Below are 19,516 nucleotides of genomic sequence, written 5' to 3'. Positions count from 1 at the left end.
TTTTTTTTAAGGCAATACTTACATACTATGGAATAGAAACCAAGTCCTGAAATAAAGGTGGCTAAGAGTCTAGACCCCGTTTCCACCAATATTACAGTGAAGAGGATTTATGACTAGCTCTGGATAAGAAATAGGGACATTAATTAAAGCAAATTTTTGCTAGGACTCCATCATTATTCATATAGTTTTAATGATTAAAAATACAGAACTCAGATCCATTATATTTAAACCCACTCCCCTTTTTATCTGCAAACCAAGGATGAACCATCACCTTCTTTTTGCCTAATGGGGAAAACTTCAATCTCAGGTATTTTGCTCAAGTCCAGGTGTTGTTATTCACTTGAAAGTTGAGAACTTCATTAAGCTAACACAACTGAAACTGTTTATGAAATCTGAACACAATTTTTTGAAGCAGGGCAACACCTTTTGTTCAAGAAACACAATGTTTTGATACTTGCAGAGTTGACTCATTTCCCCCCAGGTGTGCCCTTGCCACTTTTTGGCAGTTTGTCTAAGAAACCAATGCACAACTAAGAATGTAGAAGGAAGTTACGTGGATAGGCAGAAATCAGGGTCCTGGGAAATGTGTAAGTCGTAATGGGAGAGAACATTAGAGCTCTCAGTAAGCTATATTGTAATATATTAGTCAAGCAGAACAGCTAGCACTCATACAGGAGTATTGAAGGCACATTGGCTCTCAAAGAAACCGGAACATAATACAGGAAAAGGAAGCAAAGCAAATAAAATGAGAGATTTCCTCAGAGATGTGAGCAATGTGTCATAGTTAGCAAATTCAGATTGCTGTGATCTGCACCATAAAAGGAGATTCAGAGAGGACAAAGGCCAATCACTCTACAAGTCTTGTTCTCGGCAGGTCTTGTTTGTATTTGTAATCTTGAGTGGAGCAAATTGAAATAGATTCAAGGTTACTTGGAAAAAGTAAATGACACAGTAGCTTATGATGTGTTTCTAATGTTATTAACTTGCTTTATTTATTTTGTACCAGGAGAATAGAACTAGAATGAGGGTGGGATGTGGGTGTAGATATGAATGTATGGGGCACGCAGAAACCAAGCTGTTTCCCATTGATGACAGGGCTCCTGCCATGGGAGATCATGCCTCAGAAAGATGGCAGCAATCAGTGCTACTGGTTCAGTGGTGAGAGCAACTTAGGAGGGTGAGTAAGGAAAAGGAGTCAAATGGCAGAATAGAACTAATAAGATACAAAACCGAGATCTCCTATGCTGGCCTGAAGACTAGGCATTGTGAGGTTTGATTCTTGCAGTGGGTAGTAATGTATACTTCTATATGTGGTGATCATTATCAGCACATGTGATGAATGAGCTATTTCCATATGTTTATTGTAGGAGTTTGGGCGTTCCCTCTCTGTTCCTGGACAACCAATGCCTCCCACCATTTCTACAGTACCTCCATGCGGATACCAAGCTGCCTATAATTACTCTAGCAAGTCCATTGGTGGGCTAGAGAAAGCAACCAAGAGACCAACCCCCTGGGAAGCAGCAGCTAAGTCTCCCCTTGGTCTAGTGGATGAAGCCTTTGGACCCAGAAGCATCCAGGAATCCATTGTGGCAAATGTGGTCTCAGCAGCGCGGAGGAAGGTGCTTCCAGGGCCCCCACAGGATTGGAAGCAGAAACTGTCCTGTGGTCCTCAAACCCAGAAGGGCAACAGTGGTTCATTTAGAAAGCAAGAATATAATGTCACAGCCTTAGCAAATAATAATAGTCTATCCAGCAGTTCCCAATATGGCTTCCAGTTGCCATATGGGTATCATAGGCCAACCTCCAGAAATGATTCTGAAATAATGTCCCTGGAGACTAGGTCCGAGTACTGTCTTCCAGTAGCTGATTACAACTATAACCCACACCCAAGGGGATGGAGACGCCAAACATGAAAGCTACGAGATCTGATGATGTACACACGATGATTCTTCCTGATGCTCCTTTGTAGGGTTTTTGATGTTTCTGGTAGCTTTGCTTCACTTCTTGTTCTTATAGGTTATTGATCTGAATTTGTGTGTGTTTATATGATATGCATAGGTGAGTGAATAATTTCCTCTTTTGTTGATACACAAGATAATTTTTCTGAAGAAAAAATGTCATTTTCTGCTTTGACATGCTGACACTTAAACAGAACTCATAATCCTAATGACATTTATATGGCATAGTCTAATCAATTGAACTCCACTCAATCAAAATGAAACTAAACATTTTCTTGTATGTCCCTTAGTCCAGGAGGGAATGAATGGAATATGGTATGCTTATTATCAGTAGCTGTAGTAACAATGAGAAAATTTCAATGGAAACATGCTATAATGAGTAAGGATCATGAAAAAGGAACTTCCTCAGTGTTATTTCAAACATTTTTCTGAAACACATTTTATGTCTAACGAGATTCAGATTTTCTTAAGAATTGAAATATAGGAATTCTCAGAAAAAAATCAATATAAATAAATATAATTATTAGATATTTGAAGGATTTGGGGAGTAAATTATGTAATGTGTGTACAAGTGAAATAAATATAAAATATATTTCTTCTAACCTATTTTAGAGCCAGCAGCCCAATATAGAAATAGAACATGATTTGGGTATTCCATTTTGTAAAATGAGAAGATTGGATGATCAAATCTCTTATCAGCTCTGATATTCTGGGATGCTCTTGTTAGTAAAATGACCTTTGTTGCATTGATCATATTCTGTTGTTTGTCATATACCTATTAGGTTAAGTGCATCCCTGCCTGTACTATCAGAGGTCCCAGAAGGATTGCTGGACAGCAGGTTTTGTGTTACGTGTTACATGGAGGGAGAGTTGATGTGAAAAAAAAATCTGCTAATGGATTTAAGGTAATGATAGATGAATATGCCTGTTACTATGCAAGTGTAGGTCATGATCATTTATGTGATTACAGAGAACATGCCAAAGAGACATGGGTACTTTTGGTGCTTCTCTAGACAGTTGCAAGTGGGATGTTCCAAGAAAATTAATCAGCAATTTTCTGACCCATGACTCTTTACCACAATCATAAACAATCACTTCAAACAACCACTGCTTACTACTCTACCCACAAAGCATTAGAGGACATTCAAAATATTTTAGGTATCTAGCATAGTTTAAAATATAATATCTTGAGTCTTCAAAATTTGTTCAGGTTTTCAAACGTGATAATTTTGTTTTGTTTTACTTTGTTGACTCTTGAATTCACCATGTTCTCTTTCACAGAATAAAAAAATTCCATAGTGTAAATATTCCTTTACTTTAAAAGAAAGGGTTTTTAAAAATAGGTATATTTAGTAGTAGAACCAGAAAAACATTAATTAGTTCAGTTATATTATCTTAAATTGATATGGTGCTAATTCTGTCAAGGAATAAGATGTGATTATTGACTCCCCCAAATTTCCATGAAATCTTAAAAAATAATACCTGATATGTGGATTAGGCCATCAACAAATTCCCAAGAATCCTTCACATAAAATCCTTCCTTTGTTCAAAATGTATTGAATCATTCCATATTTAAGAGTTTTTTAAGACATGGAGAATTTAGTGGAAAAGGTTTTGCTTGTTACCGCCATATTCCATTTTATTTCTTTCTCTTACAAGTGTTAGTTATTTCTATCAGTTGGTACACACTATACTTGTCTTGTTCACTAAAAGTTTCATTAGACTCAAAAGAGAAGCAGATGTTTTAAAGTTAAATATTATTATAGAACACTCTTTCTTTGTGCAAATTAGATCAACAGTGCTTGCATGATCTGAATCAATTCTGTACATCAAGAAAATGACATGTGGCAGGAAAGCTGCGCATTTTTGATTCACAAGGAAATGAACTTCCCATATTTTATTAGAAATGAGTGTTTCAAGAAGTCACACTTTGCAGAAGATAATTCTGAATAGCAAAAATTCCACTGTCAAATCAACTCGAAGTGTAAGTATTTTTCTCCATGCTCCTTGAAAATGGACAAAGTTAGATCGCTTGTGCCCAAGCCAATGGCTGCAATGGGGCATCTAACACACTAACTTTGTCCATTTTCAAGGAGCATGGAGAAAAATACTTACACTTAGATTTGATTCCTCCTGGTGAGAAAAACTAGATGTTGCTGTTCTCACACAAAGCAAAATAAACTGGTCTGCCTTCTTAATAATACCAAGAAGAACTGCTGCTTTATAAATAGGGAACGTTTTTCTCTTAGTAGCAATCACATGGGTAGAAGGAGCTCATTCTTTATTGTAGATTTAAAAAACTCTCAGTAAAAATAAAGGGTATTAGTCATAGTCATAGAGGTATTAACTTGGCACTTTTTCTCCATCTTGAGTTTAAGTTTATCCTTGCATGTGTGTGTCCATTATTAAGATGACTTTAAAATTGTCCTGTAGTTTGAATTTTATTAATGCACAGACTCAAGTCCACTTATTTCTGAATGTCTCTCACATTTCGGCACTATCACGCACATTGGAAAGAATTACCCTAATAGGGCTTCAGTATATACACATATAAACGATTTGAGATTTAAATGTATTCGGATGGCTTAGTTATAGTAGCTGGGGAGGAATTATAGGAATGTTTGTTTTTAAAAAGAAAGTAGAAATTCACACTTGACTTCTATAAAGTGGAAGCTACTCCACTATCTCCACTTTTCTACCTAGAGGTAGTAGATTATGTTCTCCTAATTATTAAATGGTTATTTTCACCTCTGTTTATCCACACTGTATTTCAAGGAAACCTGCTGAACACCAAAATTATACTGGGAATAATTGTAACTCAAATATCAAGTCAGGGAACTTTTCATTTCTCCATATTGAAACATTTCTGGGGATTGTTCTTTACCCCAAAGAAAATTCACTGTTATTTACTAGATAATTTTAAATTTTATTTTCCCATAATAGCTTCCAGATACATTGAAAGAATTTCATGCTGGGCTGCACCCTTTTAACTGTTGTTAAAAATAGCATGGTAGGGGAGAGTTTATTAGGGATCATTACAATTGGGTGTAGGACCACAACAACAGGGTTTTGTGACAGGAGAAACAGACTGGACTTGATTCTGAACAAAACATAAACAAGGGAGGATTTATAGGCAAGGAGCAGACTTTGTGGGGAGCCGGAAAATCACTAAGAGGAAACATCAGGATGGAGGATAGTCTGGCTAAAACAACCTACCAGAGTTTCTGCTCAATTGAAGTCAGGCTGACCAGCCTTAATGCATGGAGGTGATTGTGGCATTGAGGGGTGTATGAGCAGCCTGCTCAGACATGGAGGAAACGCAGATATTGAGGGCAGGAAGGAGGCATTTTTGCTTAACTGACTTAGCAGAATTCTTTGTTACAACAAGACTTTGCATGGAAGTCCATAGATGGGCCTAGCAGTAGAATCAGAAATCTGAGTAAATTTTGGCCAAGCAAAATTGTCACTTTCACATGTGGACATTTCTTTAAAAGCTTACCTGAAAAGTAGGATCCATTTAACATATAAAGTAACAAGTTTCAAATCCAAACTTTCTTAGATATTAGTCTTAACAAATTTAACAAATTCTTTCCCTAGCAGTATGTTGAAAATCAATCCTAGGTACAAGCAGGATGATGATGACAGGATTGACAGGTGCTGGCAGAATTGCTAGAACCATGTTTAACCCTTGTTTTAGTCTTGCATGCTTGCTGTTCGGGTACTTCTCATTTTTTGTCCCCATGAGGCTGGCCTAAGCTTATGCTCTGCAAACTGAAGTCCTCCCCATAATAAAGCATTTTTAAAGTAAAACATTTTAAAAATCACTTTGGATCTTTCATAGAATATTAGAGCCTGTCAATCAGAACGTGAAGTCCCTGGTTAACCAGAGTCACCTAACACAGCTTTTAAATAATTCTTGGGTTGTAAAAATCTAAATAAAATGCTTCTTTTTGGCATTCCAATAAAAAAATTCATTTTCAAATGGGCCAACTCTTGAAAAATGTACTTCAAGAATGAGAGGTATTTTAAAGATTTAAATGAGTAATGTCATCATTAGTACTACACTGTCATAAGATACTATGGAAAAAGGCCTTTCACTCTGAGGAATCCTAGGGGTCAGTAACCAGTGAAGTTCAAAACATACTCAGATGCGTGTTGTCATCTCCACACGGAGCCAGCAGGCAGCCCTGAGGCGGGGAGAGTGCAGTTCCCTGGCAGGATGCCCAGGAAGAGAGCAGTGGTAAAGCCTCAGGCCTTGCCAGTTTGTCCTTAATCGACACTCTGAACAGGGGTGTTCAGAATGCGTGACACAATATTGGACTTTTCGTATTTACTAGAGCAGTATTTTTCACAAAAAGGCAACTTGGCATTTATAGTTGTATAAAACATGGCAGTTCTTCTCTTCAATCACACCCTCCTACGGAAATCAAGTCACTTCATGAAAGACATAGGAAATGTCATCAGAGCCAAAGCCAGCATGGTGGTACAGCAGGTGAAGCCATTGCTGAGAAGCTGGCATCCTGTATGAGTGAGACGCAAGTCCAAGCCAGCTGCTCCTCATATCCCTGGGAAAGCACTGGAAGAGAGCTCAGGGCCTGGGCCCCTGCAAGCCTCAGAGGAGAGTCAGATCGACTTCTAGGTGCCTAGGTTTTTGGCTTCAGCCTGGCTTTGCGCTAGCTGGCTCAAGGCCTTTTAGGGGGTGGATTAGCAGAAGGGAGAAGCTCTGCCTCTCTTTGCTTTTCAAATAAACAGATACTTAAAAGAAATAAGAGGAAATGTGACCAGCGTGCATCTTCCCCTGGAATGGGTTTCACTGTCTGTGAAGGAGTTAAGGTTTTTCTGTAGCGTTCCTTTCTTGACTTCTCTATAACCTTTCATCAAATTCTCTTTGCTCCCACCCCACCTCCTCCACTTCTCCCTTAAGGAGGAAAAGGCTCAGCCCACCTCAACATTTCACAAGCTGTATTTTTGCTCCTGAGGTTCTGAAACGGCTTCAGGAAAGCAGGACCGCCTCGCCAGGATTGGAGTAGGTGTCAGGTTTGCTTTAAACCACCCAACATATTATAATGCATGATTGTAGGCAAAGGGCCAGGCTTACTTAAGCCCAGACATTCCTGAAGAAGCTTGTCGCCATAACTATAAATGTACAGAGGTAGAGACAGGATCTCCTGCGTGGCCCTTCTTCAGCACCACCTAATCTAGAAAAGGAACAGTCTTTGTTTAGACAACTGAGCAGTACGCGTGCTTTCCAGGGATAATGCTTGGATGCAGAGTTATTTCTAGTGCCCCTGTCGGAAAGGAAAGGAAAGTGCTTTGTACCACCCCAGGCCCTCACCTGGATGGAGCAACCTGTTTTAGGGCCACAAAAGAAGCCACGACCCAGGAGTCTGCGAGAGCTTCCCAGCTCCCAGAGCTGCTCCCTGACCTACCCTGGCCAGCTTCATGTCAAAAGGCTGGCTCCGTCATTTTTCTTGTTGTGCTGCATGTCATTCCTACCACAGTGCTCTGCCAGACCAGCACATAGTGCAGGGAAGCACACTACCTTAAAAACAAACAAACAAACAAACAAACAAACAGCAAGCTTGTGTGTGTGTGTGTGTGTGTGTGTGTGTGGGAACCTTGCTATGTCCTGCTATGGGAAATACTTAGCACACCACAGCAAGAGTGCCACACTCAGGGGTGATTTGCTCTGAGTTCAGACACAAGTCCTTGGATTTTTTTGCCCATTGAGCATTCCTTTACGGTTGGAGTTAGATGATCTCTCTGATTTCTCTTTAAGATAACTAGAGCTGTGACTGGTAGCAACACAAACTCCCTACGATTTATTGAAACTTGCATTTGCTAGAGGGTTGAAAAGGAAAGCAACCCTAATGTTGTAGTAAAGCAGCCACAGTTCAAGGCACAGTTAAGCTAAATCCCATATGCAGCGTGAACTTGACACAGAAAATAACCAAAAAAAGGGTGGGGGACAGGGGCTGGAGAAGGAGACGCAGGTGGAAAAGTTTTATGTTCAGCTGTATTTCTGATTGTAGTTTTTGGAAAAATCTGATAATTCTAATGGAGATCCAACTGGTTTATTCGTGCTATGTTTGAATATATCTGCATATATGTATCTGCGTTTCTTATTTTTCACAAAAAAGATATTGATACATAAGATGTAACTGATATTAACTATTCAAGGTCTAAAATGCTATCACATGGAAAAAATCAGAGGTATCAATTAATTCTACCATATTTTTATTGAGGAAGTTGCCGAGGAAGAACACATTTAACTTTCACTTTTCATTGTGTGAATAAATATTTTTCTCTCAAAAGTCAGTCTCATGTTGCTTTGTTGCACATTTTGTTTTTATCATTACTGGTTATAGAATTTTCTGTCTATTCCCAATGTGACAGCAAAATGTTTGAAACGAGGTGATTTACGATGAGCAGGAATTTACTTTCTCCAGGTTCCAGAGGTTGACTGCTCCAAGATCTAGGCACTGGTTCACTCCCCAGGTGACTGCAATGGCTGGAGCTGAGCTGATCCAAAGCCAGGAGCCAGGAGCTTCCTCCGGGTCTGCCATGTGGGTGCAGGGGCCCAAGGCTTTGGGCGGTCCTCCACTGCTTTCCCAGGCCACAAGCATGGAGCTGTATGGGAAGTGGAGCAGCTGGAACACAAACTGGCACTCGTATGGGATCCTGGCACTTGCAAGGTGAGGATTCAGCCACTGGGCCATTGCACCGGGTCCTATGGCAGTATTTTAAAGGCTGGACGGTTAGAAGTGAACAGGGTTCAGGGAGAGGCCATTCCATACTTCTTGTCAGCATGGTGCTGACAAAGCCTAAGCCCTTCTTTACACCACATGAAAAAATAAGAGTCGGCGAGCAAAGGATTTTATCTTAGAGACCAAAGTAAACTTATGTAAAAGACAACAATCACTTTAGATTTAGAAAACCATTAAATTTTCACCCATTCTGCCTCTGTAGGACAGCGCAGCCACAGACAATAAGAAAATGAATGCGTGAGGCTAGACAAAACTTCATTTGTGGACATTGAAATGCTAATTCCATATGGCTTCCATAAGCCATGAAATAGCATTCTTTTGAATTGTGCTACCAATGCTTTAAAAATGCATAAGTCATTTGTAACTCACCACCTGTACATAAAACAGCCTTCAGCCAATTTGGGCTCACCGGGTTTGCTCATCTCTGTTATAGGGCAACAAGGGCAGTGATTAAAGGATTTTGAAACAAGATATTGGCATGAGCAAGTCTCTCTTCATTCTGGCAATACTGGGGAAGATAGATTTGGGGGAACACATAGGGCTGTCTCATCTTTCCACATAAGATCAGCTTTCTTAATAAAGTTGAGAGAACAGTGGTTACCTGAGGTTGGGGAAAAGAGAGAACAGGCAGGAATGGAGGAATAAGCTCTGGCCTTCTGTTGCTCCTAAGGATGCCCTTAGTTAATGATACTATATGGTATATTTCAAAATTTTCGATGTGTGTGCCATAAAGAAATGATGAACATGGAACATAATCAATATGCTTATTACCCTGATTTGATCAGCATACATTGTATGAAAACTCTGAAATATCACGTTGTATTATGTAAAATTCTTACAATTATTGTAGATCAAACAAAGGAAATAAAACTTGAAAAATCTTTTTCACATGTAATGCTGTCTTCCCTTCAAGAATATTCCGGTAAATTGGTTAATAGCAGAACGTTACCTAAGTGGCCTTTGCTTCCCCGTCACTGCCCACCCTTCTCTGCCACTGCACTTCCTCCTCTTATCTGAACATCCTCACTTTTGCAAATACATGCAGTCACTGCCAGCTGCCACCTCTTAACTCTTTCACCAGAATGAAGAACAGGGAATTGTGGTGCGTGACCCATAGCAGCTCACTTCCCTGACTTCTGGGAACAGGCTGATGGCTGAGTGAGCACCAGAATGAATGACCTTCCTCTAAGCCATCAACACATGGGAAAGACGTTAGACTATTCATTCTCTGGTTTACAGGAATAACAGTTTTTCTCTTTTTTGTTTTCTTTTTTAAAAAATGCTATGGGCACACAGTTATGCAGTCTTGGGAAACAGAAATAATTAGATTATTTTCCCAAACCATGATTGAAACCTCATCCTTACAAAACAACCTTGAATGTTTATGTCAATGTATTTAAAATTGAACATGCCACAAGAATGCTTTGAAACCAAAACTTCTTTTAGAAACATTAAAAGCCAAAATGTATTAAGAAGTGGTTGATGAAATGAACAGGCATTTTTTAAAGAACAAATTCAAATGGCTAATAGACATACGGAAAAATGCTCAGACTCCCTAGAATTCAGGGAAATACAAAAACAAAACAAAACAAAAAACTCACCACATTGAGCTACCACCTAACCCCAGTGAGAAAGACCACATTCAGAACTTTACTAACAACACTGGTTGATGTGGCTATGGGGAAAGGGGTGCCCTACTCCACTGTGGGTATGAGTGCAGACCAGTGCAACCACTATGGAAGTCAGTATGGAGAATGCTCAGAAAACTGATAATTGACCTACTGTATGACCCAGCCATCCCATTATTGGGAATACAGCTAAAGGAAGTGAAATTCGCATATGATAAAGTGACCTGCAATGCTATATTATAGCAACACAATCCACAACAACAAAGACATAGAGACAACCTAGGTGCCCATTGAAAAAGAAATGGATAAAGAAACTGTGGTACATGTATTGCATGGAATACTACATAGCCATTAAAAAGAATAGAATTCTACCACTTGCAACAAGGTGGCACCAACTGGGACCCTCATATTCAGTGAAATAAGTCAATCCTGAAAGGACAAATACCATATGTTCTCTCTGATAAAAGGCAACCTTCATGCAAAATACAAAACAAATAGATATATAGGTAAACAAGTATATACATATATTTAGAGGAACTGTATTAATGGAGACTAGCATACCCGGAAGTGAAGATGCATTGCATTATGTTTCTCTAGTCCCAAATCAAAGAAGGATTCCCAATGAAACTGTTAAATATACCTTGACAGTATGATACTATACTTTCTACCGTTGCCTGTATTGTGGTGCCATAATACACTTAAATAGAAGATTATTGTACTTGTGACTGTTACTGAAGGACTGACTATACTATCGTACAAATAAAGGGGGAGGGATGGTGTGGGAGGAGACGTAGACGTGGAGGGAGTAAGGGGGGAAAGGAATCCCTACACCTATAAAACTATATCATAGAAAATAGTAACAATGCAAATACAAAAAAAGAACTAAAACATCCATAGCTTTGGTAGATTTTGCAGACATCACAGACTATCCAACTAGATGGAAACTTAGAAAGCATGTAATACAGGGGGATTTTAAAAGCCAAAATGAGGTCAGACTTTTTCTTCAATTTTGTGTTCTTCCTTCAAAGAATTATACACTTTTTTTTTTTAATGCCTGCACCTCAATTTGAAGTGGCAATGTTATCCCATCCTTGGTACAATAGCATTTTTATTTTTTTTTTAAGATTTATTATTATTGGAAAGCAGGACATACAAAGAGGAGGAGAGACAGAGAGGAAGATCTTCCATCCGATGTTTCACTCCCCAAGTGAGCCACAACGGGCCAGTGTGCGCCAATCCGATGCCAGGAACCAGGAACCTCTTCCGGGTCTCCCACGCGGGTGCAGGGTCCCAAAGCCTTGGGCCGTCCTTGACTGCTTTCCCAGGCCACAAGCAGGGAGCTGGATGGGAAGTGGAGCTGCCGGGATTAGAACCGGCGCCCATATGGGATCGCGGGGCGTTCAAGGCGAGGACTTTAGCCGCTAGGCCACGCCGCCAGGTCCCATTTTTATTTTTTTTAAAGAATTATTTATTTTTATGGAAAGGCAGATTTACAGAGAGGAGGAGAAGCAGAGAAATCATCTGCTGGTTCATCCCCAAGTGATTGCAATGGCTGGAACAGAGTCAAACCAGAGCCAGGAGTCAGGAGCTTCTTCCAGGTCTCCCAGTTGGGTGCAGGCTTTGGGCCATCCTCCACTGCTTTCCCAGGCCACAAACAGGGAGCTGAATGGAAAGTGTACATGAACCAGTGCCTGTATGGGATCCTGGCCAAAGGAAGGCAAGGATTTAGCCACTCAGCTATCGTGCTGGCCCTCACAATGACATTTTAAAATGTTGGTGAATTCATTTTTGGGTCACAAGGCACCTGATGTATGCTGAGTTGAATTAACGCTGTTCCAGACACAACCATGTTAACACCTCTCCTCCCTTCCTATTTTACAGACAGAGGTGACATCATGGACATTTAAACGGATTGCTTTATGTAGTACTATATAATTATCTCTGTTCTGAAGTTCTCCCCAAATAAAGAAACATAAAATGAAGGAAAACATTGTAATGGAAGATGTGTAATAATACATGCTTGCCAAAGAGAGTAGCAGAAAAAGCCAGTAATTCATTCTAATTAAAGCTGCTCCACGGTCTGAAAACTGCCCCTCACACAAATAGCTTAAGCTCAAAAATTATGTGAAAATCTTTTAATATGATGATATATGAACATTCCTGGCAAACAAATTCACAGGAGCTAATCATGATGCATTTTCAAAATCAAATCGAAGCTATTGAGGAAAGTGTCCACACACAAACAAGGTAATTCTGTCACATACTCCTCTGATCAATTCTACTTTTATTACAAATGTCACTTCAAATGAAGCATCCTACATATGCTTAGGTTTCTCTACGGGAGACTTAGCTATTGCTTATATATATTTTCATATCACTCATATATATTTTGTATAAACAGTTAAGGAAAATTGGCCATAATTTACCTGGATTTTTTTTGCTCTACTTCATTTGTCCAATCAAGTATTTGTATCAAGTATTTCCTGGTAGATACTTTGCTAAGCTGAAAGAGTTACGATGAGAGTGATGATGATGATGGTGGTGGTGATAAGAACAGCTGTTCTTTGTAAGCAATCACATGGTATCTAACGTCACACTAAAAATTCAGTTGTATTATCTCATTGACATATTTTAACTCCTTAAGGTAGATATTGCTATCCCCATCTTATAGATTAAAACATGGAGGCACAGAATACATAACTGACTATATCATGCCACTGAAAGTAACATATCTACGATTTGAACTTAGGACTGTTTCTGCCACAGCCTATTCTATATGCACTTTAAATTTTTTTGTGTCATTTTTGAAAGATTCTTTTTATTTTTATTTTAAAGCCAGAGTTACAAAGAACAAGAGAGACAGAGAGAAATAGAAATCTCCTATCTGCTGGCTTGCTCCCCAACTGTGCAGTGTCCAGAGGCAAACCAGTCTGAAGCCAGGAACCTGAAGTTTCTTCCAGGTCTCCCATGTGGATGCAGGGGCCCAAGAATTTGTGCCATCTCTCACTGCTTTACCAGGCACATTAGCAGGGAGATAGATTAGAAGTGAAGCAGCCAGGATTTGAACTGGTTCCCAAAAGGAATGCTGGTACTGTAGGTGGAGTCTTACCTCCTATACCATGGTGCCAGCCTCAACCCAAACTAGTAAAATAACATCATACTATGTATCTTTGTATCTGCTCTCTTTTTCTATAGTAATCGTATTCTGAAACTCCGATTTGTTCATGGTGATCCACTGAAGCTGCTCAAATTGTTTCCCTTTCCTTCTTCCTGAATGCCTAGCTCTGAATTATCAAGCATCAAGCTCTTAACTTTAATTCCTGCTACCACTCCAAATGGTCAACAAAATCAATGTATGCAGTCTTGTTGTTCACGTTCCCTCCCTTCAGTGTTTGAGAAACACCTTCCTTTTTCTGAAATGCCATTCCCCTTTCCTAACCGTTGTTCATACTCCAGGAGCAGCTCAAACAACATTCTATCAAACATTTCATTATTTTAGTGTTTTAGACAGCCTATGCATTTCCAGAAAACAGCCGTGGGTAATGGCTCACCCATGGGCTGTATAAGATCTGTGAAATCATATAGTCTGTCCCTGCCAAGGCAACCTCAGATGGGATTTGAAATTGAATAATTCTACAGCAGACTATTTTTTTTAAAGATTTGTCTGTTTTAATTGGAAAGGCAGATCCACAGAGAAAAGAAGAGACAGAGAAAAAGATCTTCCATCTGTTGGTTCATCCCCAAGTGACTGCAACAGTCAGAGCTAAGCCAATTCGATTCCTGGATCCAGGAGCCTCCTTAGGGTCTCCCACGTGGGTGCAAGGTCCCAAAGTGTTGAACCATCCTCTACTGCTTTTCCAGGCTACAAGCAGGGAGCTGAAAGGGAAGTGGAGCAGCTGGGACATGAACTGGTGCCCATATGGGATCCTGGCTTGTGCAAGGTGAGGATTTAGCCACTGAGCCATCAAGCTGGGCCCACAGAAGACTAATTTTGAAATTAATAATTTTGCATGACCTGTGAATGGAGAGGTTGGTAAACCCCAGCTATTGAATGGCTTTGTTTGCCTTGTAGGTCTGCATAAGGAATTAGAATTTTCCTCTGTAATAAAAAGGAAACCCTAGGAGGATTCCTAGGCAGCAGCAATCTGAATTTGTATTTTTAGAATTGAGAAAATGTATTAGAAAAGGTAGTGAGAAAAGCACAAAGGCCAATTAGGAAGTTCATGTGGAATTCCAGCAAACAATGATTAAACTTGAGTAATCAGAGAAAGAATAAATACCGGAAGATTTTCATTATATTTGGGAGATACTCATTGGGTCTTGGAAATGGCTTGCATTTGAGAGTTACAAGAAAGGCAGGGGTTACAGCTAATTTTTATATGCTTATGTATTCATCCAATGGATGGATAGCATGTTTTTCACTGAGATAAGGAAGATTAAAGTAAGAGATAAAGTTAGGGGAGAAAAATCACCAATCCTGTGCTGCTCACAATGAAATGATATCAAGTATGGGCATTTTAAGGTTTGCAGGAAATTATTCTTTGAGTAGAAACAATAATGATAGCCAATAATTATTGTCAGATTTTGTTAGAGATTAATGATAATCCTGAGATAAAATTGCCACTGTAATTTCAGTTTTACAGTTAGGAAAAGTGAGGTACAGAATAGCTAACTTCGCTTAACGTGAATTTACATTTTTACACGTCACATTCAGGATTCAAATCTAGGCAGTGGATTTGAGAGAGATCCATTTTTTCATCTCTATACCATAAAAATCCATGTCCTGCTGCCAAGAAAGTAATTCCATCCCACTAACTTTGAAATAAAACCCACTGGGAGCTCCCATGCCTCTTCACACATGACATGACAGGATTTAGCTAACACCAATGTTAATAACCAACCATTCTATTGCTAAAATGAGGCCACTCTTCTTATCAGGGACACCATTAAGAGCCACATTTTGTACCAGACACCAAGTGAAGGACAAACACCCTAGTAGAGTCTGTTCCCCCAAAGGCATATTGCTCAGTGTGAGGGCTCCCGGGAATGAACTAACCGGTTTCTCCTCTGCCTGGGGGCAGTCACCTGCAGACACCCACTCAACTCCACAGCTGCCACCTCAGAAACTATTTACTGACAGCAGAAAATGAACAACACTTACAAAACTCCAACTCCCTGGCCTTATAGCGTTTGGAAGTAATGAGAGATAAAAGCCAATCAGCTGGCCAGTCAATCCATCAGTCAGTGAAACCAAGTGCAATAAATGGCAAGGTGTGCTAAATGCAGTACACAAGGCAATGGCATGCAGCCCTTTCTGGGCAAAGTTTCATTGGCACTGAGACCTGCTAAAGAAGGAAGGGCTTAACTTGGAGGTGGGCCCATGTCTGTTATCCAGACAGAGAGAGATTTGCAGAGCACTTCAGAATGGCCCTGGAGCATCTGTGCCACTTTATCCAGTGGCAGGACCCCAACACTTCCAAAGGAGCAAATGCAAAAATCCTCTGTCTTCACAGTTGGTGTTCCATCCCCAGTCCCTGTGCTCCTTTCCCCAGGTAATCCAATTAACCAGTAATCATGTTAAACTCTGCCATTTATGGGTGATGAAAGATAATCTATAGCTAAACTTGATTCCAAATACCTCTTTTGTTTCAACCCTAAATGTATTTGCTCACTAGATTTGCCTGAGTGATTCTCTAACACCTTGCATCCAACACCTCCAGAAGACACCTTTCCCTCCAAGTTTGCCCCTCTTCCTAGATTCTCAGTGCCTGGTACCTCCACTATCCACCCCTAGAAGCATTACCCTGATTTTCTCTCTTATCCTGGCCCTTGTTGACTCCATCAGTCAATAAACTCTGCCATCTTCTCAGTATCTCCCATAATCTGCCTGGCTCTGTGATCACCATTATCACCACTGGATCAGACTCTCAGTACCTTTCATTTAGTCAATTTCAACTAGGCCCTTAGTGTCTTGCTACCTGTATCTTAAGTCTGTTCTTCACACCAGGACCAGAATCATATTGCAAAAACACACACCACATTCTCCCTTGCTTTAAAGTCGCCAGTGGCTTTTCACAGTGCACTCCAATACACTAATATTTCATCTTTTTTTGCCTTTCATCCCCTCTTTGTCCTCCTGTGCTTTGCATTTCACCTCTACAAAGCTGCTTGCCATCTCATGAACTCTCGATGCGGCTCAAAACCTCCGTGCTTCCACTCACACTGTTCTCTGTGCTTGAAATACCTTTCAACAGATCATCTTGTCTCAGAAGCTTTTCTTCCAATTAAGCACCCTCTGCCACAAAGTCAAACTGACTTTTTCCAGTTTGTTCACCACTGCTTCTACCGCAGACTCTTTCCTTAGCACTTTTCTTTCCAATAACCCCACCTGTCTAGTACATGGCTACCCATGTGATTCTTTATAGGCACAAATGTCATCATCCATGGGCCAGTACTGACGAGTCACCACCAGCAGGTGCTGTCACTAACTGTTGACAAACAGGAAAGCGTGATCTTTGCCTTCATAACTCATTTATGGTCACAAAGTTACATCATGTTCACTTGTGAATGTCACAGATAATAATGAATTTACGTTGCTACTCATGTAGTGTAAGAAACTTGATTGGTTAAAGCCTCTTCTAAAGTCTTGTGCTTATTTTCAAATCTGAAATTGTATTTTATTATACATTTTTTCCATAAAAATGGCTCAAAGTTGCATGAATTCCAGGCCCTATAATAACTGCACTTACCTCTGGTTCCACCTGTCTTTGGTCACATATTTTTATAAACAAAGCCTAAATAAAAGACAATAGTTATTCAGGGGGGTGTGGAGAAGGCTGTTAGCAGATGATGGCACAGACTTCTGGGATGGCTGAACTTAGAGCTGAGTTTGAGTGAGAATGGGTCAACACCATCCCCTCAATGTGCCACTGGAACAAAACGCAAGGGTCCTGCTGTCTTCATCCTCTCCTACCACCCAAACTCCTAGAAGAAGAATTCAAAAACAAGGAAGGAAAAGAATGTTGGCAAATATTTCAGGAGTAGCAGGATACCATGGTCCTGAGCTACCAGTAGGCAGTGCATCTCACTGGCCTACGAAGCGTGATTAGATTCATAGCAATCTTGTAACATGATTAAAACTTCAGGGTAGAATGTGTTTGCTGCAGTCAGGAAGTAAGAGGACAAGGCGTGCTAGGAGTCACAGGGAAGAGGAAAAGACATGTGACTGGATAAGGAATGTGACCACTGAGTTCAATTCTTCCTTGTCCAATAGCCTCCCTGTCCTTTGAAAAGGAAATGATGGGCTGGGATCTGACTATCCACATTCCTACTCCATGCCACACTGCTCCCTTAATATTACCCTCAGAATCAAGTCAACACAGTCACTCCATGTGGTAAAAGGCAGACAGAGCGATGTGTGACTGGCAGGCAAGGAGTCTGAGTTCAGCATCTGGTTCTTGCTGGATACCATGAGTGTGTGCACGGGTTCCGGAGAGATATCCTCTTCCAAGAAGGTGACCACACACATTTGTGTCTTCCTACAATGTCAGAGTGACTTGTCAAACACACACAAATCAACCAATCATAGCAAATGCACAAGGAGAGGCAGTACTGTATATCACTCGCATCGAGTGAGAAGAAGAAACAGGAGAGAGGAGTCTGTGGCCTGGAAGGTTCCAGGCACCAGGCAGATGAGTGTCAAGTCTGTTGAGGTGGAGGTCCCTTACAACTGATTGCTTGCCAAGTCACTCATCCGGAGTGCTTCTAGCAGCGCCAGTTGTCAAAAGTGGGCCCCTGCAAGTCCTAGGGTCAGGGATGGCCAGGTGCACTGAGCTGAAGTTCCTCCTTTAGTTGGGTGGAGCAGTCTCTGTGTCTTTTGATATGTCCCTTCAGTTGTTCTTGGCACTGAGTTCTGGTTCTGTGTGTGCTTGATTGATAAGTCCTTCACTGCTCCCATATGGCTTAGCCAGAACTGCTCCACTTTATTTTCAAAACAGAGTCACTATGGTTACTCTTGTTCATACTCTGCACACTAGGGCAGGAGTTCAGATAGTTTGAGAACTCAACTGGCAAAAATGACCTCTACCATGTTGTAATCATATTTTAATAAGCTACATGTAAATTATGAAAACAAGGAAAATTTTTATCTAGATTTTGTTCACATTTCAAATTGATTGGCTGCGGCTGAATTTAAAGCACTATCTCTCTGTCTCTCTCTCTCCTTGTTTGCTGTTCTGACATCATCCTAGCCCTCATGATGGAATGACCTTGGGAGAGTTCCCTAACACTCTGGGTCTATATGTGCATCTATAAAATTCATTTTTCATATTTTTTTTATTACCTATAGGTCTATTAGTGATCACTGTCTTGCATCATCCCAAACAAAGCAATTTAAAATGTTTCAGCCCTGGCTTGTATAGCCTGCTGACTTGTGCAGAGAATTCATCAGGATTAGAGAGAGCATCCTATGTATGTAGTGATACATCTGGTTTTACTCACTCTACAAATATGTACTGCATACCTACTATGTAATAGCTGCAGGTGCACAGCAAGGAGCAAAGCAATGTTTCCCTTAACTTGTCTGGTAGAACGTGTCCATGCAGCTGACACTCTGCTTGTGGCGGCAGAGCCTACCACTGGCTCAGCTAACTGTGGAATCTATCCACTTCGTCACAGTTTGATATGATGGTGATGATGAAGGTGAAAAACTTGATTCTGCAGTGAGGTGGTCTGGATTCAAACTCCAGTTTTAACACTTCCTTGAGAACCTTTCTTAATTTCTCTGTACTGCTCTTTTCTTGCCTTTAAATCCAGGCTAACTATAGCAAGTCCACAAGTCCAAGGTGTGTCATCTGACACACCCAAGTTGATTGCACGACTCTTCTACCACCCAACCTTGCACAGCTGCTCAGGAACCAAGCCTGCACACATGGCAGGACTGCAGGGAGCTTGCTCCATGGCATGAATGCCTAGCTTTAGGTCAGCCCGGAGGGCTGATTCTCTCCTAACTTCTATCCTTTAGCTACTGTTCGGCTGTCACACTGAGATTCTACAGAAATCAGCCTTTTTCATTTTTGCTCAGAGCCCACTTGATCTCTACTCTCTCTGTTGCCTGTGGTTGAAAAAGTTTTCATGGGGGCTTAAAGCATGAGTAACTTTAAAC

General features: G+C 40.5%; 1 protein-coding gene and 1 long non-coding RNA gene across 2 annotated transcripts in view; one reads left to right on the top strand and one right to left on the bottom strand.

Moving 5' to 3' along the window:
* Positions 1 to 4,026, top strand: part of SYNPO2 (synaptopodin 2) — a 185,614-nt gene extending 181,588 nt beyond the window's left edge. Inside the window, exon 5 of the mRNA XM_004594529.2 lies at positions 1,368 to 4,026. Coding sequence (XP_004594586.2) covers positions 1,368 to 1,913 — 546 coding nt within the window. The 3' untranslated portion in view covers positions 1,914 to 4,026. The remainder of the gene's footprint in view (positions 1 to 1,367) is intronic.
* A 3,550-nt stretch (positions 4,027 to 7,576) lies between these two features.
* On the bottom strand, positions 7,577 to 18,247 carry LOC131480810 (uncharacterized). Its single transcript, XR_009245838.1, has 3 exons — positions 17,976 to 18,247; positions 17,761 to 17,887; positions 7,577 to 8,688 (listed from the first exon to the last, which is right to left on the bottom strand). It is a non-coding gene; the product is annotated as an uncharacterized LOC131480810 (long non-coding RNA).
* Positions 18,248 to 19,516: the final 1,269 nt, after the last annotated feature.

This window comes from Ochotona princeps, chromosome 7, assembly GCF_030435755.1.
Source record: "Ochotona princeps isolate mOchPri1 chromosome 7, mOchPri1.hap1, whole genome shotgun sequence".
Classification (NCBI taxonomy): domain Eukaryota; kingdom Metazoa; phylum Chordata; class Mammalia; order Lagomorpha; family Ochotonidae; genus Ochotona; species Ochotona princeps.
Note: the sequence above shows the minus strand (reverse complement) of the source record. Positions and strands in the feature narration are given on the sequence as shown.